General features: G+C 45.9%; 1 protein-coding gene across 1 annotated transcript; it reads left to right on the top strand.

Annotated features, from left to right (window-relative positions):
* Positions 1-203: 203 nt before the first annotated feature.
* Positions 204-23,461, top strand: LOC144177881 (3'(2'),5'-bisphosphate nucleotidase 1). The gene is made up of 8 exons (XM_077705461.1): positions 204-380; positions 4,901-5,005; positions 5,851-5,958; positions 8,782-8,830; positions 9,676-9,767; positions 14,744-14,944; positions 15,519-15,636; positions 21,105-23,461. The coding sequence occupies exons 1-8, from the start codon at positions 246-248 to the stop codon at positions 21,260-21,262; spliced, it is 966 nt and encodes a 321-aa protein (XP_077561587.1). The 5' UTR covers positions 204-245; the 3' UTR covers positions 21,263-23,461.
* Positions 23,462-23,664: the final 203 nt, after the last annotated feature.

Below are 23,664 nucleotides of genomic sequence, written 5' to 3'. Positions count from 1 at the left end.
AAAAAAATCATACAGTAAGCGAGAAGCGTGCTTACAATTAACTTAGCCAGATAATTTATAAAAATAATAGCAATAACTATAAGAGATAGTATAAGTAAAATACTCAGAAACGTTTATATTATTTCTAAATTGTACCCTTAAATTTTGGTCTAGGTGTCGCTAGCGAAGTATTTAAAGCAAGCCTTTAAGTAGGGAGCGTCGGTAGTGCAGGTTCTCCAGCGTTTCGTGTTAGGTCATAAACAAACATGGCGTCGTGCGGTGCAGCTGGGACCGGCCCCCTCGTCCTGAGGGTGATTTCAAACACGGTAAAAATTGTTAACAGTGCCGGAAAGATAATCAAGGACATCATGAACAGCGGGAACCTCGGAATCGTCGAAAAGGTAAGAGATTCGTAACTATTTTCACGCGAATTTCGGCTACCTGTGTTCGCTGTCTTGCTCTCAACAGTAGTTTATATCGGAAAGGCGAACCCAGGTTAACGGAGAAGATTACTTGCTAAATTGTGTGTTTAATTAAGTTAACTGCGCTTTGTTTTAAACTAGGTGATGTATTTGGCGCCGTCGCGTGATCGGCGGTCGTTAGCGAAGCGGCGCGCCCGCGGGCCACTGATTTCCGCTGTCGTGTCCTCCACAGCTGTACGATTAGCGGAACGGGCCTTGGCTTTTTCTCTTAACTTGCTCCTTTCATGCGTCTGTGGCGGCCGCATTGTTGCATGCTCGCTCTCGCCGATCGTCCCCTCGACTGTCGCCACTAGAGCCACTTCTCCTCAAGGCTGCCTGGATGCCTGGAAAAGCACTGGCGCGTTTTTTCCTCCGAGGCCGCTAATTGAGAAGCTCGCCGGCCCGTACTTTTCGGAATGACTCGTCATCCGCCCATCATTTTGTAAACCTTCGCCTACAATAACCCAAAAGTTGTATTATTAAAGTAATGGTATCAATTCAATTGTGGTGCGATCGGCGGTCACTTGGTCACGTACGCGCTCACTTCTGCATTCTGGCGCGATTTTCACGTCAAAATCCTCTGTGCTAGTGACACTTTGAAGGTTATCTGGGGAACAATTTGAACATCGCGTATTTTTACTGCGGTCAGTGGTCCCTAACAACCGCCGGCCGTTATCATTCCGATTGCCGCTCTAAAGGAAGCGTTGCTTCCCTGCATAGCTTGCTCGCCTTGAGGGGGTATGGAGAGGGCGTTTTTATAGTCATTGGCTTGTCTTAGGACTCACCGTAGAGTGAAGTGGCATAATTAGAACCTTTATAGATTTGACAATAGTATTGTTAGAATAAATTACTCTTTCAGCTTTGATTGTACAAAATATCCGTCGCCAACTGCCAAATACACCGCACCCTTTGAGGGCCTCTTCCATTATCGCTTTGAAACGAATCCCATATGAAGAGTGGCCTTGAATTGCCCTGGACTGGTAGTAGTGCAGTTAGGCAGAGAACCTGTACCAGAGGCCTGTGATACCCTGAGCCTGTAGCTGTCAGCAAACATTAAAAAGACTTTGATGGTGCCCTATTCAGTGGCTTGGGTCAGAGAACTAGGCCATTGCTGACCTTGATGATGGCATGTCATTGACGAGACATTCTTTTTTTGCTCGTGCCAAAGGCTAAAGAAATAATTTTTTTATTTTTTTTGTTTCCCAGATGTCCCTGCGATAGTAACTGAATTCGCTCCTGTCATGTCAGGAATAACTTAGAGGTGGAGCTGGTAGTTGCGCGAGTCCATTAGAGAGTTTCAGGGAACCTGGGTGTGGCTTATTTCTGTTTCATTATGACATTCAAGGTTTTACTCAGAAGTAGGAAGAGTTAGCTGTCAGTCAAAATACTTGTGTGTGTACATTTTCGATGTGCTTACGAAAACATGTAACATTATTTTACAGGTTGAGAAAAATCTAACTGCTGTAAGCATAAGATTGAGTTAACAAAGCGCATGGCTTCCGTCGTTGTGGAAGCTGCAGAAATGGCTGGTTTAAGTCAAAAATTGCATCAATACATTTGGAATTAGCTGTACAGTCGGAAACACAATTTTCTTGACCCCACGAGCGCGTGGCAAGAACCACCACTGCACATTCTTGAGGCACCAGCCTGCTATTGAGACCGGCAGGAATGTGCGTCCTTGCATGCTTACAGGCACACAGATTTTGTCACTTTCGGCAGCCACACTCTGATTGTGAGTAAAGGACCGTCCACACTTGCGGCAGGGGGTGACAAAGGCAAGCAATGCGGCTGGAGCGACCGCCACACTCTTTTCACATTTGTATGTGACGCAAGCGACAGCGACGGCCAATTTTTGCTTTGCTTGTTATTGCCTCTAGCTTGGGACGTGACTTCACGGGAATTTCGGTTTCGACATCGCCCAGTATCCAGGTCCTATGTCAGGATATAACGTTAGGAAGGAACTCTCTCCTCTCGTCGCATTGAGAGTGACGACGGCGTCAAAAATTGGTCGGGACCAATCGCTCTTGTCATGTGACGAGAGCGATGCCGAGCGACTAGAGTTACAGCAATCGCGTTGCTTCTGTCACTCCGGTCGCAAGAGGGAACGGGCCTTAGGGCACTGCGGGGCAACATCTTTGTAGCACCCCTTTTTCACAGCGGCGACCATCTACTGGCCCATTCACCGGCTTATGCTCGTGTTTGTCGTGTCCTAATCATTTCATGAAAGGGTTTTATTTATTTATTTTTATACAGTCGGCAAGCTAACGCTATGTTGTTTTCATGATGAAGTAAAAGCAGCAACCATCAAGAAAGCTGTTCCGCAGAACGATGGACCAGCATGCCGGAACACGTGCAGAAGCAGGTGCAATCGGTGCGCACGCGATGCTGCAGATATGTAATTGGAGCGCACGGTATGCTACAAAGGCATTGATAGCGCTTTACTGACAGTCGGAGTGCAGCTGACAAAATCGAGGAAACTTGCGTGCCTGTGAGTACACAAGGACATGCATACGCGCTGCGCTGGTCTCGACAAATTCCTCCAGACTGCGCAGCGGTACTTCTTCGCCAGAGGCTCGCGTGGTCTGGAAAATTGTGTCCCCGACGGTACACGTACATGCGTAACTGTTTCGCGTGCCCTAAAACCAGTGGAAAATGGCCCTGAAACAAAGTGTCGTCCATGCCAGCAGTTGCAGTGAATTTTCTGGTGTGATGACCAGCTACCGTAAAAACACTTGAATCACTTTGCTTCAGCTATTACGGAATTCTCTCTCTCTCTCTCTCTCTCTCTCTCTCTCTCTCTCTCTCTCTCTCTCTCTCTCTCTCTCTCTCTCTCTCTCTCTCTCTCTCTCTCTCTCTCTCTCTCTCTCTCTCTCTCTTCCAATGTGCAGCCTGTACTGGAGGAGCTTTCATTAAACGGCTTAAAGCTCCACTTTAACGCAAATGAATTGTCAGTCCCTTTTGAGTTGATATTGCACTGTGTCCACAACAACAAACAAGAACGAGGTTCGAGGGCTCTGCTGGTTAAAGTCATCATGCGAATCGTTTCTTTGCAATAAAGCCGGCAGTCTTATTTCTTCATCTGGGGATAGTAATAGTGCAATTCAAACCCACTCTAATTAAGTCACCAGGAACCGGGAATTACTTCGTTAAATGGAGAACTTCGTAAAATCGGGACTGTCATATTACAAGCAGTTGATTCCGTGAATTCGATGTCTGAAGGGAGGCGCATGCCAGCAGCAGCAGCTACCATGACATCGTAATCGCGTCAACCGCGGCGTTCGCCTGCCAATAATTTAGCGATGTGCTAAAAGTCTGCGGTGTATAAAAAGCTAGCCGGGGTTTTCCCTGATGTTGTCGCACCCCGGCAGATGCGTGGAACACGGCGCTTTTTGTTGTACCATTTCCGTGCTGAGCGGAACGTTCTTGTCTCTCACATCCTTGAACCACATAAAGAGGGCTTCCTCCAACTTCTCGTGGCGGGTGGTCTTGAGGTTCTTTTTCTTCGACACACTTCCAGACGAAGTGGCACGGACGATAACGTCCTTTCCCTTCAAAGTTGCGGGAGTCGTGCTAGCCGGGATGCCGTGGTGTGCTGCGGCCACGGGAGTGCTGAGGATCTCGTAGAGCTCCGTAAACCAAACTAGATGCCTCGTTTTTTTTTTTTTTTTTTCTCGACGTTGCGCGCAATAATCTACGTGGCGTTCTGGCAGAACACATTCAAAACTACTCTCTTTTGAATGTCTGTTTCTCAAAATTCTTTATTAAATCGGGAATGCCACTGAATCTATTTCGTTAGTTTCGAGTTAATAAATGCATTCAGCCGTATAGGCATCTGCAGGGTGATCCAAATTTGTTCGTTAGATTGGGAAATTCCTAAGACCGGGTTTCGTTAGATCGAGTTTTGACTGTAGTGAACAGATCATGTCCTTGTACCCGTAATGACTGTCTGGGGCCCGTTACGTACAGTATGAATTACAATAAAAATAAGGGTGTATTTAAATGCTCAAAAATCAAGGGCTTTAAAGAGCAGGGCATGCTGGTACTGCATCCTGATTGCAACCTGGGTGATAGTAATATACTTTTTTTTTTTTTCATCAATGGGGTGTGCATACGCAAGCCTCTTGTCGTCTCCATGCATGCATTGCTTTACAGCACCAAGCAGTCAGTGTTGACAGTGCAGCCTAGTTTTTAAAAGGGGTACAAATTATAAAAACGATGAACATTAAATGTTTGTTGGAGCTGTGGAAAGGTAGGTCGGATATGGGGAAAAGAAATGTTGCCTTGAGTAGAATTCTATTGCATGTTAGGCAGTACTGTAACATTTCACGTGGCAAGGGAAGAACAGGGTTTTGCTCCACAACGAAATGTCCTAAATCGGTAGGACATTCCAAACACGAGGCAGGGATTGAGAAAGCAAGGAATGCAACCGCTGACTGGCGACTTTTTGTTTCATAATGCAGGAAGGCATCAACGACCTTCAGACCGAGGCCGACCGGTCCGTCCAGCGCTGCATCGTCACTTCGCTGTCCCGGCAGTTCCCCAAGCTGACCATTATCGGAGAGGAGGTGAGGTCCACAAGTGCAGTTTTGAGGATTGGCATGCATGTCTTTTTATTATTGTTGTTCTGGTCTACGTCAGGCCTAATATGTAACACTGAAGGTGTTTTTTTTTTTTTTTTAATTTTAAAGTTGGGCTAGAAAGTCTCGCATCATATGTAGGATTTCTGGAAATGCAGTGTGCAAGTAGATGCGGTTTTGCTGCAGTCTTTGAGTCACTGTCTGTGTTGTATTTCAATCTTCACAGATACGTAGAGGTACTTATAAAAAAGGTAGAAGTGCTGTCATCTGCAGAGTGACCTGAGAGCACGAACCTTGCAACAGCTTCCTTTTTTTAGAATCATCTTAAGGCTTTGCAAGCACTCAATCTGTGACCCTTGCGTATGTGTATTTTCGTGGGCCTGACCTGAGCAGTACCTTTGCTTTTAAGTTACAGGGAAGTGTCACGTGACCATGTGTGTGTGCAGTTGTTTAAATGATGCTGAAGTAACACTAGCCAATCGGTCAAATGATCAGTAGTCTCTAAGAACTTGTGTTTGTTGGTAATTCATTACGAAAGTTTACAGGGTGGTACAGATTGGGACGCAGCGTTTTGTCTGTAAACCTTCGTAGCTTAGTTCTGTTTCACAACCCTCTGATGTCCAGGGAACTCCTATTTTACACGGTTGGCCATCTTTCGAACCCACTGGCAGCTTGAAAGAACTAGCGAAAGAATGCCAGATCCTAGTTGCACCGTGAGAAAGGGTTACTTTTGCAATCGGTAGTTTGAGCAGCCTGACGATACCAGTGTGTGGTATCTGCTCTTTCACCTTCTCGAAACAATAATCCCGATCGTCTGTTCTGCGCTCACACAGACTCTAGAGGAGAAGAAGATTAGCGACGACTGGATCATCACCGACCACGACAAGGACGTCCTGTCGACCTCGCTACCGGATGAACTCAAGGATGTCAAAGAAGAAGACGTGAGCACTTTCATTGGCAATGTCTGTTTACAAACGTCGTGCAAAAAGAGTATTAAGGCTGATATTACTGCACCAAACATGATCAAACTACAAGGTGGGAGCTGTTTCTTTTTTAAACTGCCTCAATTTCATCCGAGTGCTGTTCCTCAATTTCTCTTCGACTTCTCTCTCCAATTTCGCCGAACACCTCTTTCTAAGCACTTGTTGAAGTTGTGGGATACGTTCCTGGCTGTAGAAAGTTGTATTTCTGGTGGAAGGTATGTAAATTCTTCTGTGCCGCTCCGCAAAAAACCCATAGGTGGTGTATGTTGTTCTATAACCCTGCACTATAACGTGACTTGCAGATGAGATTCAGCTGCTTCAACGCAGGCAACATCACATCTCAGCTTGCATCTGGGGACTTTTCTTTAGAGCCAGTGTTGCTGCATTTGTTGTTATGGCACCCCCTCTTACAAAGAAAGCAGTGTTATCCTTTTTGTTATGTTTTGTACCACGTGTTATGGCTGGATTGAACTCACCAGTGACAAAGTCTCTTGCGATTCGCTCTAGAGTGACGTGCCGGGTGTTGGGACCATGTTTTATCGAAGCGGCACATTCAAACTCGGATACTAGTCAACGCAGAACTTTGGGCTAGCTGGTGAAACGACTTCAACGCAGTAGAAAGTGTGACGAGGCAGGTACACGAGAAAGGACAAGCATAACTGTCTCTTCTTGTGTCCCCATCTTGTCACGCTTTTTACCATGTCGAAGTGGGATCCCAGAACGGAATAAACAGAATAGGCATGTGCGTGCACACAACACTTGTGGCGACGATATAATTGTTATTAACTGCATAGGCTTGCTGTGCTTTATGTGAGAAAGTCTGCCCTGAAACATTTTGTTGGGCTTTCGTTTTCTTTTCTTTTTTGTAGTAATGCACATTTAGAGGGCGTTAAGACAGTTATATTTTGATGCAGTGAAAATGTCCACTGATTGGAAAGGGGGGGGGGATGTGCTTTAGACGGGGTGTTCTGGTATGCGATTCCTATCTATATATCACTAACTGTGGGCAGTTCAGCCCTTGCTAACAGTACACCCACATCGGTACATCAGCCGGCGTAAACTAACCGTAACTTTCTATGAGCGCGCGTGCATGCGTGCACGCACTATATAGGTAGCCAACGTGCTCGTACAGCGTTGACTTACTTTATTATATTTGAATGGACAGCTTTTATATTGCTATACTTTTGTTCGACAAAAAACAGTGCCGTCATCACTGAGTAATAAACGTTTATTTTTAAATTAGCCACTTACTGCACCGTTAAGTGACATTGCAAAAGCCTTGTGACTTGCTTGGGGAAGCGCTTGAAACGGGGAGTAAGTACACTGACTTCATGCCGCCGAGAAGGAGCCGACAGTTTGGAATCGAAGCCCAGTAAACGGAGGGTGTTTTAGCACGAAATAATCTTAACTTTGTTCTCACTTGGTGCTCGAGTGTCTAGAACTAGACGAAGTGTTGGTAGTTCTGCCAATCTCTCAAAATGCTCTTGGAAGGGCCACTCAAGAAATGGTGCAGCATCACTTGTAAGGCCACTCATGGCTTTTACCTCCGATTTATGGTGATTTCCCTGATGTCGTTAAATAAGGCTTAGCCGTTTGTTGATTGCCTTATCACCACGAAATAATGCTATTCTGTATTCAAAATACTACGAGCTCCAGCTGCAATACCGCAAACCTGTCTTTTTGGTAATCAGCTAATTTAGTCGGCATCAGTTAATCACGCAAGTTAGATGCATTGAGTCACAAGGTAAGTGCAGCTAAATAGCTGCAGTGAGTTGCAACCCTTTCCTCGGTATGGACTGAAGTTTGCGTTATAATTGGTGTGAGTGCTGTTAGTTCAATGGGGCAATCTTTCAATTGGAGCACAGTTGTGTGTTGTCTTTGTGGTTCCGGTAGGTACCTATATGTGAGAGGCAGTGGACGTTCAGTAAATGAACAGGAAAGTATAGATTTGTAGTATGCAATAAAATGTGTATGCTATTTTTATCATATCGTAACTGTGTTAAGCTGCTGTTTTAACTACAGATATTAGAGCGACTAATGGACGATGTGGGTGTTTGCATTCTGAAAAAACTGCATTTCTATTTTTCCAGCACGTAAGTACTTGCGCATAGCATTTGAAATACGAGTACCGTATTTTCCTATGTATAAGTCGCATTTTTTTTTTTTTCTGGAATTTTTGTTGCTGCGTCTTATCCGCCGGTGTGACTTATGAATGAAATAAATCCGGTACGTGGCTGCCGCGCATGGTCCGCGCTCGATAAGCTGCCTTTGTGCTGCGTGATGGCAGCGCACGTTAAGAGACGCATCTCTATGGTCTAAATGAATGAATTATTCGTTAGCAAATCAGAGAAAGAAGGCTTCGATGCTTTCGCCTAAATGCTGTCTGTAAGTACATGCCATCTGTGTGTATCAATAAACCATTTTTGATAAGTTAGTTCTGTCCAGACTTTGGACGGTAAATGCATGTGTCTAGCAGTGCTTACCGGAGGATGTGCTCAGAGGCGGCAGCCGCCGCAACCATGTACTTTCGCCGCACTTTTTAACGAACTGATCCTCTATAAGTTTACCTGATTAACAAGTGCGTTTTGTACACCGGTGCGACTTATACAAAAGTGCGACTTATAGACCGAAAAGTACGGTACTTTCTTTCTTCTTTCTCTGAATTTAGGCGTTTTTTTCTCTTGGTGGTACGACGTTGTCTGAAGCCAGGAAAATTAGTGTTTGCAGTTGGGTTTTAAGTTGTTGCAAGTGACTTATCTCAACGCATTCTTTCTTCTGCAGCTTGTAGTTTGGGTCGACCCTCTGGATGGCACGAAGGAGTACACGCAAGGTAATTGGTTGTTTGATTGATTGATTGATTGATTGTTACTGGCATTCCTTTTGTAACAGGGTGATAATGTGCAACATCTCACCCAAAAGCTTATGTATCCATGTTGTCTGCCTGTCAAAGTAATTTGGGCCAAACAATGAAGAAATGAAAGTGAAGAGAGAGACGCAAATGTGATGCCTTAGTGAAGGAATCTTTGATTAGTATCACCAAAGGAAGTAGTGTCTTCAAAGCACGGGAGCAGACTTAAGTGTACCGAGGAATTTTGTTTCTGTTTAGTGTGTATGTGGCCTAAGTTGCGTTTCAAGGGGCTAACTAGTTTGATCCTGAGCTTGATTTCTCACAAGCAAGGTCCCCAAAGAGTGCACAAGGCTTGCGTTTATCAACATCAGTTCGGTTGAGAGTTTATCACCTGGAACACTTCCCCTAAACGTTTAGCACCAATTCCTTGTTCAAACTTTTTTTTTTTTTTTCCGGGTACCATGTTTATTCGATAATAACGCGATGCTTTTCTTTTCTGATATCCGTAGTCGCAAAGTCATACCTCGGCTTATATTCGAAGCTCCGTATGTATGTATGCATGTATATATTGCGAGCATTGTGTGCTATTGTGACCAGCGAGTGGACTATAGACAGATTACTAGCGCCTCTTCTTTATCTGTACATAATCGTCATCATGGTGTGCGGGCCATTCTAGCGTCTGAGCTTCTGTAATAAACGTCGTATTGGACCCGTGTCTCTCAATATGTGTATATATATCCCCTTTTTTTTTACCATCCAAACTACACCCTTGCCTTATAATCGAATAAATAAGGTATTCAACAATGCTTCCTCTGTGCGCCTTGCAGGCTTTCTGGACCACGTCACCATCCTGGTGGGCATTGCGGTTCAGGGTAAGGCGGTCGGCGGGGTCATCCACCAGCCGTACTACAACTACCAGGTGAGGAGAAGGATGCAGGCAGGGCCACCCCCTTTCCCCCTCCCCGCTTTCCCACCTCCCACGTGTGTCACTGCAGCAGGCGTTGCAGCTGCCCACTTTCCTCTTGGCTGACAGCAGCTGTTCTCTTTCTCTCTCTCTCTCCCTCCTCCTCTTCTCCTTCCTCTTCACAACCGAACCGAACACCTGCGGACGCACGGCTCGAGGGAACAGGAGGCCGCCTCCACACGGGTCTATCTGCTTTCTCTCTCTCTTTTTTCTCTCTACGACGTTGCCTCGTGCCTTTGAGCCGTGTTCAGAGTTGCTGCGCTGACACCAATGCGCTTATCGCCAGCTGCTAGTAGGCCTATAAAAAGGCAGCGAGTGAAACGGGGGTACTAGTAGGGGAGGAACGGCCACACTTCATCCTGGTCTGAACAAACAAACGACCTCCTGGAAATCGGGACAGGACAAACTCGAGTTGTCTGTTAAACGGTTTGCAGTTTGGAGCTTCAAAGGTAGCTGGAAAGACTGATTGATTGATTGATTGATTGCCTGATTGATTGATAGTAGGGTCTAACACACCGACACAGCACAAGCGGAGAGGCGCGCCGTATAGTGGAGGGCTCCGGATTAATTTTGACCACCTGGGGATCTTTAACGTGCGCCGAAATCTCGTACACACGGGCGTTTTGGCTTTTCGTCTCCATCAGAAAAGCAGCCACTGCGGCCAGGAATCAAACCTGCGTCCTCGCGCTCAACAGCACAGCACCTTAGCCACTGAGCCACCGCGGTGGGTACTGGAAAGATTGTCCTGTTGTTAAAGACAGCTTGAAATGGGTGGTCGGTGGGCAGGGAAATACTTGGGGAGTCTATGACGACTGTAAAGAGTTTGTTGCATAGGTCAAGGGCTCCGTTTTTCAAGGGACCATTCTTGGCAGAACCGAAGAATGCCGAGTTCTCCGGCTCCATTTAAGTGGGTTTCTACTCCACCGCATGTTTTACTTGTTTTGTTCTTTTTTCAAAGTCAGGCTGCGCGCAGTCGCGTTCCACGTAACATCTCACAACTGACAGTAGGTACATAGTATAACATTGAGCACAAACATATTTATGGCTACTCTGTGGATGCATGCATCGAAACGCTAGCGAGATTTGGGATATTATTTTTAGTGGGCCTAATTCATTCGCAACCCTCCCTCTGTATAAGTACTGTAAATATGGGCTCTTGAACCAGTAGTTATGAAGTCTGGCCAGAATTAAGTGTCCCCCCTTCCCAGCACTTGGTATCAACACTCTGCTTTCCACCTCTAAAATTTGTCAACTTTAGTTCTCTGAAAGCACAACTCGAGACTTGTTTCTTTACAATGCTTCCGTCCTTCTTCTTAGCGCGGAAGTTGTGAGCAGGAAAATTGTGGTCAGCAAAAACATTTGCCGGCAGCCTCTGAACATGGCTTTAGGTTTTCGAATGTAGCCGTAAACGTCTGGATGCTGCTTGTAATAGCTCGTGGCATTTTGCCGTCTTTTTTTTTTTTTTTTTTCTTTGAATGTATCGTGTGCTGCTACATCCTGCTGCGCTAAGCTGCCCTTCCCAGCATGTGTGCGGCTTGTATCAGTGCAGCTGTTCTTCGACTCAATTGCACTGTGGTAACGTAACAGCGTAAGCCACGCTTCGGGAATAGGTGCACTGCTGACTCTGCTTCCTGTGCTGTCCCGTACCGGGTGAAATTTATCGCAGGGTTTCCGTTTTACATGTCGCATAAAGCCATCCTGACGGGCCTTTACACTTGTCATGTGCAGGGTACAACTCCGAATCCAGGCTGGAACCGTAATGTAGTGACAGTTCAGTCGGCAAAAGGAATTGTAGATTCCTTTTATTTTGGAACTGCGCTGCACAATTTTTGTTTGCATTGTTAATATGTATATATGTTGTAACCACCCTCGCGGCTCTAGTTAATAAAAGCTAAAGCGATTTGTTCTTTTTCTTGAGTTGCACTAATCAGAGCGTCGCCTTACACTAAAAGAAATGCAACTTTTATACTTCGGGGCTGGCTACTGGTCCAACACTGGTCCTCTGGTAACGTAAAAATATGGTAGCGTCTATTATCACGGCAACCATGAGAATTACCATCAGAAATTTCTCATGGCAGTCGCATCTGATTGGCTAAACACTCCACCCGAAGATTCTCTAGAACAAATATTTCCTATAATCTCATTCCTACAGCTGCTCCTCTGGCGCTGTGGTATACTACTGGGCTTTTCAACACGAATGCCCAGGTTCAAGCCCGGCATTGAAGATTCCCCCCCCCCATAGCTTTTGAAATTTTTGAAGTTCTCGCTCATTGTGATTTTGCTTTTTTTATGCTGATTATTACTATATCAAGAGATCGACACACACGGCTTCTAGAATGGGTTGGATTAGGTTTAATATAGGTTGTGTTCTGTGTCTAGGTTTGTTGGAGTTGAGCTGGATTTGGGTAGGTTATGCTATGTTCGGTAAAGTTAGGTTCGGTGAGGTTAGGTTATGTTAGGTTACGTTGGGAGCTAATATTATTCAGTGAATTTTAGGCTGGCAACCTTTTGAGAAACTGCCGTGAGAATTTTCCGGAGGTAATTCTCGCGGCTGCTGGGAGATTATACTCAGGCTAAAAATATTGCTAGGAGGTGGCCAGTGTAGCAGTGCCTATATGTTAAAAAAAGTAAAACACAATTATTGCTGTACAGAGCATGCACCGTCCCCAAATCATTTTGCTATTTTGTACGAGAGAGACATCCTTCAAGCGGTGAACAAGACTAAGCCTTTGTTTTTAACCTTATTTTTATCTCTATCTGCACAATTGTCATTTTCAGTTGGCGGTCAGTAGTCGGGGCAGTTTACAATGTACGGATTCCCATGTTGTCACTTTTTAGTCTCTGTTTTATAGTATGCTGCGATAGTTCGACGCTTCCTTAATGTGTTGTTGGTGAAAAAACATGCAAACATTTTGTGCGTGGGCATTCGGAATGTAACGGCACTTTGTTTCAGTAACCAAGTGCCTTGTCTGCTCATTTCCAGTGGGGACAAAATTTACGTAGTGCTCTTTTTGAGACGGTCAACCAGTCTTCCTTAGGTCTGCCCGGTCTTTGCCATGTTTTGTGCAAAATCTGGCGCAGGATTCTTGAACGAGAAGGCCTTTAGACCACCGAGATGAGCGGGGTTCCAAATTTTCCTGCCAATATTTCAATTACAGTATTTTTAAGCTTTAGATCGGGCATCACTGGCCGCTCTTGTTTTTGTGCAAATGTTCCCACAGATGCAGTTAAGGCTTTTAATTAACGGGGGACGTGGGGATCGGAGCAAACTTTATTTCTTGGCCTAGTGTAATGAAATTTTCGAGACACCTTGGAAAACAATACAAATGGTTATATTAAAAATTTCATGGTGATACCTTCAGTAGTTTTTGTGTTACAGAGATTTACATGTTGCCTGCTCGTGGAAAGCCTAGTGAAGTGACGAAACATGGTAGGAAGTTCTGAATTGTAGTAAAAAGCTGTTTTATGTTATGTGATTATGTGAAAAGCTGATTAATCGTTTTGTGATTTGTAGTTATATGTTTGAGAAGTTCTTATTGCTTGTGTTTTTCTACATTTATAATTTGTGATTTTGTTAGAACCCATTCGTGTTTTTGTTTTTGATGGATATGAATGCCCCCCCCCCCCCTCCCCCACTATATGTAATACCCTCCTGTGGAGGGTCTTTAGCGGTACCTGAATAAATGAATTAATAAATAAAGAAATAGATAAATAACTAAATAAAAGAACACTACAGGGTATGACATTCTTTGAATTTTTTTAAACCCTGTGTTTTGTTTATATACAGCATTATTTTCACCGGTGCGGTAACCATTTCAACACAACTAGCACTGGCATAGATACTAAATAAAAAATATAACAAAGCCCTAAATTGAAAATCAGGAAATGTCATACCCTGCAAAACACTTCAAGGCTTTAAAAAAAACAAACGGGAATAAAATCTGTCCGGTGGTTGTACGTAGTGATATCTTCTCCACGAGCAACAAAGAATGCCTGAAACACACTTTTGAGAAAACGGCTCTCGAAGTTTACGGAGCACTTGATGTCCCTCAGAGGAACCCGCCGCGGTGGCTCAGTGGCTAAGGCGTTGCGCTGCTGAGCACGAGGTCGCGGGTTCGATTCCCGGCCGCGGCGGCCGCTTTTCTGATGGAGGTGAAAAGCAAAAACGCCCGTGTGTACGAGATTTCGGCGCACGATAAAGATCCCCAGGTGGTCAAAATTAATCCGGAGCCCTCCACTACGGCGCACCTCATCGCCTGTGTTGCGTCGGCGCGTTAAACCCCACAATCAATCAATCAATCAATCAAATCAATCAATGATGTCCCTCAGAAGGCAACAAGCACATAGTCCCTGCTGTCCTTGCTAGAGAATGACCTCTTGGGCTTTGGCCCCTTGATCTGATGTGGTGCCACGAAAGTGGGTGTTTTTCGGTCATCGCGATCGGTTTTGCTTCCGCCTACGCCGACAAAATAATTTTTTGGGTGCCTTTAGAGAGGCCTTTTTTCGGTGCAATATTTTTATGCGGCATAGAATAAGAGTTCTGGAAGCCAGAGCAGGCAGTTTCCAAAAATCTATTTTTTTTTGGCAATTTCCGGTTGCGATGCCCGCATCCCCCTTAAGCAAGCTTCCCACTGAATGTGCACTAGCACTCGCTATCTAGTACGCAGCACTACATCAATCAACGACCTGCACGCTCCACGTTTTTGCGTGTGGACGTTACAATTTGCTGATGTGTCAAACGTGCAGTTCAGAGTCGGCATCAATAACAGCTCACCATGCTCCCTTAATGCACACACACCCACCCGCTGCCCTTGTTGTTCGTGCTCGCGAATTTAACACGCCCTGGCATGCTGCAAGTGATAATAGCATGAGGTCTGCCCTGGTGTTGCCGTTCCCTGTCGTGACTTCTCCCTCCCGTGCTCGTCTCGAAGGTGGAGAAGGACGTGTACAAGCAGGGCCGGACCATGTGGGGCATCGTGGGTGTCGGGGCGTTTGGCATAGCGCGCACGCCCCCACCCGCCAACAAGCGCATCATCACCACCACGCGCTCCCACTCGAGCCCCGTCATCAACAGCTGCATCGAGGCCATGAAGCCGGACGAGGTGCTCCGCGTCGGGGGAGCGGGACACAAGGTGATGACAGTGATTGATTGGCCCCCCCACTTCCCTCCTCGCATTCCCTCTTTGTCTTCTCGGATGCGCTACGTGGATATTAAGGATGGCAGAGTGCGGAACAACAGTAGGGCATGAGGCGTTCTGACTTGCTGTACTGGGTTGCCAGCTGAGACCAAAGGTTTTCTCTGATGCGCTACGTGGATATTAAGAATGGCAGAGTGCATAACAACAGTAGGGCATGAGGCATTCTGACTTGCTGTACTGGGTTGCCAGCCGAGACCAAAGGTTTCCTCTGATTGTACAAAATGTGTTGACTAGTTTTTACCGTGGTGAGATATGCTCTTTGAACGTGAGCTGGAAGTAGAGTCTGCGGGGTGGAATTAAAGCGTGTGAACTTCACTTTGTGGCTGGATGGATCCTTGAAAAGTGCTTCGGAAAGAGCATTGAGTTTTGTTTATCCCTCTTTCTGTTCGCATTTTTTTTTCTTGTGTTAAGGCGATAGGGTCCCATGTGAGGAGGCAGCAGCCCCAAAGCGAAGCCTCGGGTTGACTCTCTGTTTCTCGCTGTGGCCGTGCTCTGCCATCCAACGCAGGTGCTGCTGCTGATTGAGGGCAAGGCGCACGCCTACGTGTTCCCGAGCAAGGGCTGCAAGAAGTGGGACACCTGCGCGCCCGAGGCCATCCTCCACGCCACGGGGGGACTCCTCACGGGTATGAGTGCGCTCTGCACCAGTGCAGTGCAGTCATAGTGTGGACAGGTGCAGTCAGTGTACACAGGGTGTGTGCGTGTGTGTGTGCTGTGTATGTTCTGTAGGCAGGCGGTGTAGAAGTTTGTCAGTAGAAGACACGGACGTCAGCACTGTGTTGCAAGGGGATGCAGAGCACTAGGTGCATTTTCACATTTATTTGCTTTCTTTGGAAGTGCCCACCAACAGCACTAGGCGTTCTTGGGTGGTGCGCTATAAAAGTACAGTACGACACAGTCTAAACAATGAATAGAATAGGGGTACTACTGCAGAGTTCAGTAAATCACAAAATACAGTATAGCACCGCATGCACATGTATGCATAGATATATACATGCACACAGGCACACATATATTACAGTAGAACCTCGTTGATATGTTTAGAGGAAAAACACGAGGAAGAAACGTACCGTATTTGCACGGTTCTAACGGGCCCCCGATTGTAACGCGCAGGTTAGTTAAAATGGGGAGAATTAAAAAATATAGCTTGCTGCCGATTCTACCGCACAGATGTAAAAACATGACACCACGTTAAGCGGTGTACCTGGTAGAAGACATTTTATTTTACAAGCCGTTTTAGGTGCACCAAAATTTACACACTTGATATTGGCGGATTGTTTTGGATTGGATCAAGTTGGATTTCACTGTGAATCCGATTGCGCTTTTGAGTGCGATTGTAACGCGCACACAAATTTTAAACGTACATTTAGCAAAAAAAAAAAGGTGAGCGTTAGAACCGTGCAAATATTGCGCTCTCTGGGAAAACGTACCACCCGGGGAGAAACGTACTGTGGGGCATTTTTAGTGTTCATAATTGAGAGCGTAGTAACCAAGGAATAATATGAATCGGGAGCGTATCAAAGGCGTTCCACTGTATGTGCGTAAGGGATGAACATTACAGTTGGGTAAAGCTGCGTTGAGCATGCAAAGACAGAATTCCAAGCCCAACGTTGCTCTCGGCTCCATAAAGGTACCGTATTATTTTTGTGCCTATAACCCGCCCCTGCATATAATCTGCACCCCCACTTTCAGCCCGCCAGAAAAAAAAAAAATTTCCTCGTGTACTGCCCGCACACTTGATGTAGGAAAGGCTGCACCAAAGCTACTGCTCAAGCAACACATCACATACTATGCAGACAGAAAAGGCGTATATAGAGCGAGTAAAATACATCTACTGCAAGGCCAAAGTCACAATTCACTAGTAAAATTCAGTTTAAGTGAGAGTGCGCTCGTCCTTGTTTTTTCTTCCTTGTCCTCGTATGTGTTGCGCAATTGCTGCCGTGGAAGGCTTAGTCAATGTTACTGTGTAAGAGCTTCACGGCACAACGCGCATTGCCACGAAACTGCCCTAAAGGAAAAACCCCGTGTATTATCCGCACCCCTACTTTACCACTGAAATTTTCGCATTTTTGGTGCAGGTTATACGCACGAAAATACGGTAAGTCCTCATTTAACTTGCGGAAATAAGCACGCACAACACCACGCGCTAAAATTAAAAACTCTCGTCCCAAAATGTGCTTTCGCGGCAACATTTTCCTTCAGTAAAAGAATGGGTCCTGAACCCATTTTTTTTACAGCCGCTTTCCGCGGATTCGAGCCAGCCAATCAGAGGTGCCGCAGGTTGTGAGCAAGGCGTTGAAGTCAATGTTCCACCTGAGTAGCCCAAGCTCCCAAGCAGTGAGCCAAATGTGCTAAGTTTTCTGGGCCGCCGTTGTTCACGTACTTCCAACATGACACTCACCGATATGATGAAGCGGTTCGTCGACACTGTATAAATGTTTCCTTGCCTCTACGATAGTTGCCACTCTGAACTTGGAGACATGCATGCCAAAGTGAACTACTGGGATACTGGGAATTTAGAGGCATGCATGCCAAAATGAACTGCTGGGAAGTGTGCGCGCCTATTTCCGCAAACGAGGACAACTAAGGACGAGGACCGCAGGATTGGCTGTTGGGCTGGTTAATTCTTGTACATCATTAAAAAGCACTTGAGGGCGAGGACATTAAAAAAGAGGATAGAAAAGGTGACGATAGAAAAGTGCTCTCCATTGTGTGTCCCCTCTTCTGTCGCCCTTCATTTCAAGCACTGGAGAACAATGTAAGGATGAACAATTCATCGTTTGCTGGGTGGCACGGATTCATGCACGCGGCACTGATTTTATTGTAGTTTGTTTTACTTTTGCACCAATGTTCGGTTCAGCTCATTTCGCTTTGATTCAAACTTTGACAGCGCCCTTCTTGAGACACACCGCTTACATAGGTGACTCAAATGCGGTAGCTAAGTTTACCGTATTTTCCAGTCTTGAAGTCGCACTTTTGTATAAGTCGCACCCCCCTCAAAGCAGCAGTTCCCCCCCCCCCCCCAAAAAAAAAAACGTATATAAGTCGCTTCGGTACATAAGTGTGTACAAAGTGCACTTGTTAATCAGGTAAACTCATAGAGGATCAGTTCATTGGAAAGCTCGGCGAAAGTACATGGTTGCGGCGGCTGCTGCCTCTGAGCGCATCCCCTGGTAAGCAGTGCTAGACATGTGCATATACCATCCAAAGTCTAGACAGGACTAACTTCTCAAAAATGGTTTATGCCCGTACAAAGACATCATAGATAGGGAGAAAGGGCATTGTAGAACCTTCACCGTTCCTTTTAATTAAGCACCCTAACGACAACAAACGACAAAGGGGTGAAAGTTTGCCATGTTGCTTACTGGGGCCTATGAAAGACAAAGCATCCTCATGAAGTTTGTTTCATGGCTTGAAGAATTACTACAGTGGAACCGTGATTATACGTCCATCGATTTTACGACGACCTGCTTCTTATGACAGATCACTGGGGGTCCTGGCAAACTCCGCATAGAAACAACGCACTGAACTCGATTATGCAATTTTTGGGTGCACGCATTCCACTTCATACAACGGACCCCAGGGGGTATACACCGACAGTTTTTCCCGCCTTTTATGCCACTTCTCTGCTTTTCCCTGATCTTTCTTTATTCTTAGCTCCCATGTGATGCTGCTTCATGTACAAAGGTCCACAGGCGGGCCCAACCACTTGCAGACCACGTGCAAGCTAGCAGGCGGCTAGCAGGTTAACCAGACCGCGTGCAAGCTAGCAGGTTAACCTTTGACGGCCCCACGCGTCAGGAGAACGCCAATGCGCCAACCATGAGACGTCAAAGTCCAGGTGGCCAAAGGACCCCAAATTTGAAGCTCCCGTCGAGCCGACGAACGTGGAAACACATACACTGCCACCCTGTGGCCATAGACAAACACCCATTTTCCTCGCCGGCTACATCCAAGATTCTTCCTTTGTTTCAACCTCCGCATTGCCCCACGGTCCTTCCTTTCAAGCCTTTTTGCGCTATCGCCACCTGATCTTTCCTTATCAGTGTCTTGAAAAACCGCTTTGTCGCTTCATTCTTTTTTTCCAAGCCTTCTTTCCATCACCGCCTCGTACAGTCATTCGCTCGCCAGGCCTTGGCAGTTTCACTCTTGCCTTTCGCCCTCTGAATGTGGTTGGCCGCGTCAACCTTCCCAGCTTATCGCACGTGTGTGAGGCACAGGGCTGGCGGGCTAGCACAGATGCCATGGAGGGAAGGGGGGCACAAAAAAATGGCAGCGTCTCCATTCCGTGGGTGATCGCGAGGGTGCGGAGTACGGGGACTTGAAATGACATCCAAGTTGCGCCCCGACCGTCATTCGATTTGAGCCGTAAGTTTCACCTTAATTATTCCCTAAATGAAACTGCACCTCACGGCTCAAATCAAATTTCGCTTGATCTTCACTTGATGGTGGTGTGCGCACGGATGGACGCAGACGGACATTGGGAGGTCCTAAGCTACTCCGCACCGTCAACGGCGAGGGAGTAAGCCGTTTGACTCTCGAGTACTAACTCACGGTCGTAGCCCAATGGGTAAGACGACTGACACTAACTCTGTCTGGTCTACCAAACACAGGCTCGAATCCTGCCGGTGCCTGTGTGATTTTTTGCGATTGTAAATGGTATGCACACGCACGCAGATGGACATTGTCCGGTCCTAAGGTACTCCGCACAAAATAGGCATTTCTTTTTTTCTTTTTTTCTTCTTTTTTTTTTTTTTTTTTTAGATATTTAGGATTTTTGGAAACTTGGGGTTTGCAAATGACGTGGGAATGGGCTAAATATAGCAGTTTAAATTCTTAGCCCACTTCTCGCTGAAGATTGCCTATTGGGGCGACATTTACTTGTACAGCAGTCATACGACACCCCAGTCATACGACAATTTTGTGCGGTCCCTCGAAAGTCGTATTATTAGGGTTCGACTGTAGTAGACATTTTGTTCGTGTTAAGGGTTTGTTGCAACACCTACCCTTTTTAAATGGACACCAAAGGCAACTAGCAATTTTGGGTCAGATGAAAGTTAACTACCCCGTAGCCCTTTGAGTGTTTATCCGGCGCTGAACGAGGCTTTAATTCCCGAGAAATTACCAATTTAAAAATGCATTTCATCCCTCGTGCCATTTAACGACGTTCCATGCAATGCAGAGACTGGGAGCGAGTGAGACAGTGGTGTGGTCTAGCAGGAAAACTAAAACCTACCAAGCGAACCATCGCGGCCGCAGGGGCCACTAATCGCGCTCTCGGTACATGCGACAAAACAAACTTGCCCGCCTTACACGCCCGTGCACTGCCGCTCTGTGTGCGCCAATCTTGGTGCCACACAAGTGCGATGGGGGTTAAACGATGTGAATGGGCCACACGGCCTTTTACTTTACCTACAAAATGTCTACGAAACAGCACAGCCGCTGTGAGAACGACGTCAGGGGCACTGTTTTGCCTTGCAGCATCGTTATGGATACTGGGGTTTTAGTCACTTCGATGTACCCAGCTTGACTATGTGGCCCCATCTGTTACTTCCACTAGCAAACAGCACCGAATTCCTAGTGCAAAAACGGTGCCTACTGTGGTGTCCAAGCACTTGAAAGGCAGAACGCGTGCATGTTTTATTACTACGCTGGTGTGCGTGTGTGCTTTAGTCCGAAAACTTGAAAAGGACATTTAAATTTTACGCGAAGTTAGAGGTAACAGGCGTGCGACTACGTCGAACCTGCAATAACCATCGCAACCGCCAGCGGCGGTGCGGCTTGGCAGCTTGCAAATGTTGGCACGGGAGGAATTATACCTGTGCATCTATAATTGTTTCTGACTTAGGAATGTTTCTATGAGAGCTTGTGTGTGCTTTCTCGCTCTGTTGTTCGTCGCGCGAGTCTTGGCACATCCGGTCAGTCGCTGTTTACGTCATCCCTGCCGGGTGTCCTCTCCAGGCACGCTGCCCCCTTACTTTTTAGTGGGCTCTCTAGAGCTGTGTGAGTGCGTGGCAAGCACCGAAATGACTTCGAACCTCACTACTCTCTAAATCGGTCCACAAACATTTGCACGTCGCTCCCCCCTTTTCAGACGTCCATGGAAACCGACTGCAGTATCACAAAGACGTGGAGCACGTCAACGCCGGCGGCGTTCTCGCCACCTGCCTCAGGGAACAGCACGAGTGGTTCAAGGATCACATTCCACCCGAGGTCGCCAAGACCCTGCCCGTGTCCGGGACACAGTCCTAGTGGCGATCCCAGCATCGTTGACCTGACCAGCCCTAGTGGGGCAAGCGACGGTTGTGTTTAACTGGCAACTTTTGTCACGTTACCCCCATGTTACCTACCCGGTGTGCGGCTGCTTTTTCAACTTTTGTACTTGCGTCGTATTGTAGTTCGCGTAGTGTTTAGAATAGAAACATTCTATGCTTTATCTAGCTTTTTTGTTTTCTTGTAATTGGTTAGGAACACAAAGTTGTGTTGTACATTGTGTTCTGTTCCACCGCTGGCCTTTAATGAAAAAGAGCGTGAATATCGGTGCAATTTTGCGACGCCCTCAGAATTCTCAGAGGATGCGCTGGACAATATTCTCAGCTCTGATCACGACAGTGTAGTATGTTTTGCTACTGACATGTCTATGGGATTGCTGTCCTCCATTCTTGTACCTCAGTTTTCCCAGTGCAATTTTGTTCGCAGTCTGTAGGCTTTTCCCGTACTGATTAGGGTTTATCGAAAGGCTGCAACAAATTTTCGGTGACTTTTAAAAACCCAGAATAATAAGTGGATACTACGACTTACCCATTCAAAATCCAATGTTCGTGACAGCCGCGGGAGCAACTTTACATTTCGAGCAATTTTTTGTAATTTCAGCGTTTTGTCGTAGTGCTCGCTGTTTTGTTAGGCAATATTTTGGGCCGTTGTGTTTCAGGCAGCGTGGGCCGAGGTTTTGTACTGCTCGTAGACCTTTGGGTTAAGCCTTTTGTGTTTTTAGAACTTCATGGCCGAGAGGAGATGCAGCAGAACTGTAATGAAAACGCTTGTGATTCACTTGTACAGCCTTGCTTTTTTTCATGTGCATTCCAGATTACAATGTACGCAAGTTTCCGACTGTTACAACGATGAGAATTTTTTTTTTTTTTTCGGAGTTAATGAGCCCAAAGGGAACAAAGTCCAGAAACACAAACATATTTTGATGAGTGAAAGCGCAGCAAGAAGCAATTTGGTACGTTCTCGTGCAAGAAACAGTTTTTAAACTGTTTTGTAGGTTTTATTTTGGTTTGATGCCTCCCTGCCATTTTCACTAGTTCATAAGTGTTTGAATGTGGGAAAAAAGGGTTGGCTGAATGGAGTATTTGTCTTCTAATACCCTTGCTACACTAGCGTCCGAATGTCATTTGAACCAAATGCTGCTCCGCTGGGTTTTGAAATGACATTCGAGCTAAATGAGCTCCCAGAGAGACATTTGGGTCTCGAATGCCATTTCTAGCACTCTCACACACAGCGTTCCAAGTCAGCATAAACATATACATTACTGGCGCACTTAAAACAAAGAAAATATTCTTAATTGTGGGACTTTGTTTACTTCTCGTTCACTTACACCATGGTATCAAGACATAATAATTTGATACTCTCAGCTCCAGTGCGAGCAAGCGACAAACCAGTGTGGCGGGACAGCACAAAACAGCACAAAAAAACCTCGGCTGCGATTCAGAATGACACAAAAACCACGTCAAAGCTTACGTTTTTGATAATTTGGTATCATTTTAATGCCAAGGACTGCCGCTAAATTTGATTGTTGCATTATTGTGTTAAAACAGAACTCGACAGCAGCAGCGACATGCAGCACGGCGAGCGATTGTTAAAGCTTTCAAATGCCATCAAAATTGTAGTGGAGCACGGCGGATTCTGAACGGCATTCAAAGCTCCTCATTTGAGTCAAACGACATTCGGACGCAAGTGTAGCAGGGGAATATGGCTGCTTTGGGGCTATCCTGTGAGGTATAACCCTCATTGTAGTGCCCATTACTACAGATGGATTGCTGTTGTTTAAATGTTCATGTCAGCTTTTTGGGAGCGGCAGAAAGGTTTAGCGTATGCCGAAAATCACTTCACCCGGGTCCATCACTACAGATGGATTGCTGTTGTTTAAATGTTCATGTCAGCTTTTTGGGAGCGGCAGAAAGGTTTAGCATATGCCGAAAATCACTTCACCCGGGTCTCTCTGGTGTTTTGTAAAATGTGAGAACACACCGTTGTTTTGCCTGCCATTGCCTTCAGGTGGAAAGTGCTTTACTGTCGCTGCAAAACTGTCTGGGTGAAAACCATTTTTGTAGCAGATAGTGTCTTCTTTAATTACTTTTATGGTGGTTATATGCTTCTTTAAGGTTTTGTTTAGCAGTATATACTTAAAATCTGTGTATTTAATAAATGGTGTTTGAAATTATTTTACATGCACTGTACATGCATCTTATTTGGAAGACCTTTAAAGGGGCCATGCAGACAAAAAAATCCCACCATCTCCACGAAGTGAATGATGATGAGAGGGGCGAAGCTAAAATGCTTATCGGTAAAACCGTGAAACATTCGCCTGCACTCCATATAAAGACTCGACACGTCAAGCTTACCACCGCTCCGTTGACAAGCCCGTCGAC

This window comes from Haemaphysalis longicornis, unplaced genomic scaffold (assembly GCF_048455015.1).
Source record: "Haemaphysalis longicornis isolate Haplotype H1 unplaced genomic scaffold, Haemaphysalis longicornis Haplotype H1 scaffold_33, whole genome shotgun sequence".
NCBI classification, from domain to species: Eukaryota; Metazoa; Arthropoda; class Arachnida; order Ixodida; family Ixodidae; genus Haemaphysalis; species Haemaphysalis longicornis.
This window is presented reverse-complemented; position numbering and strand designations above follow the sequence as displayed.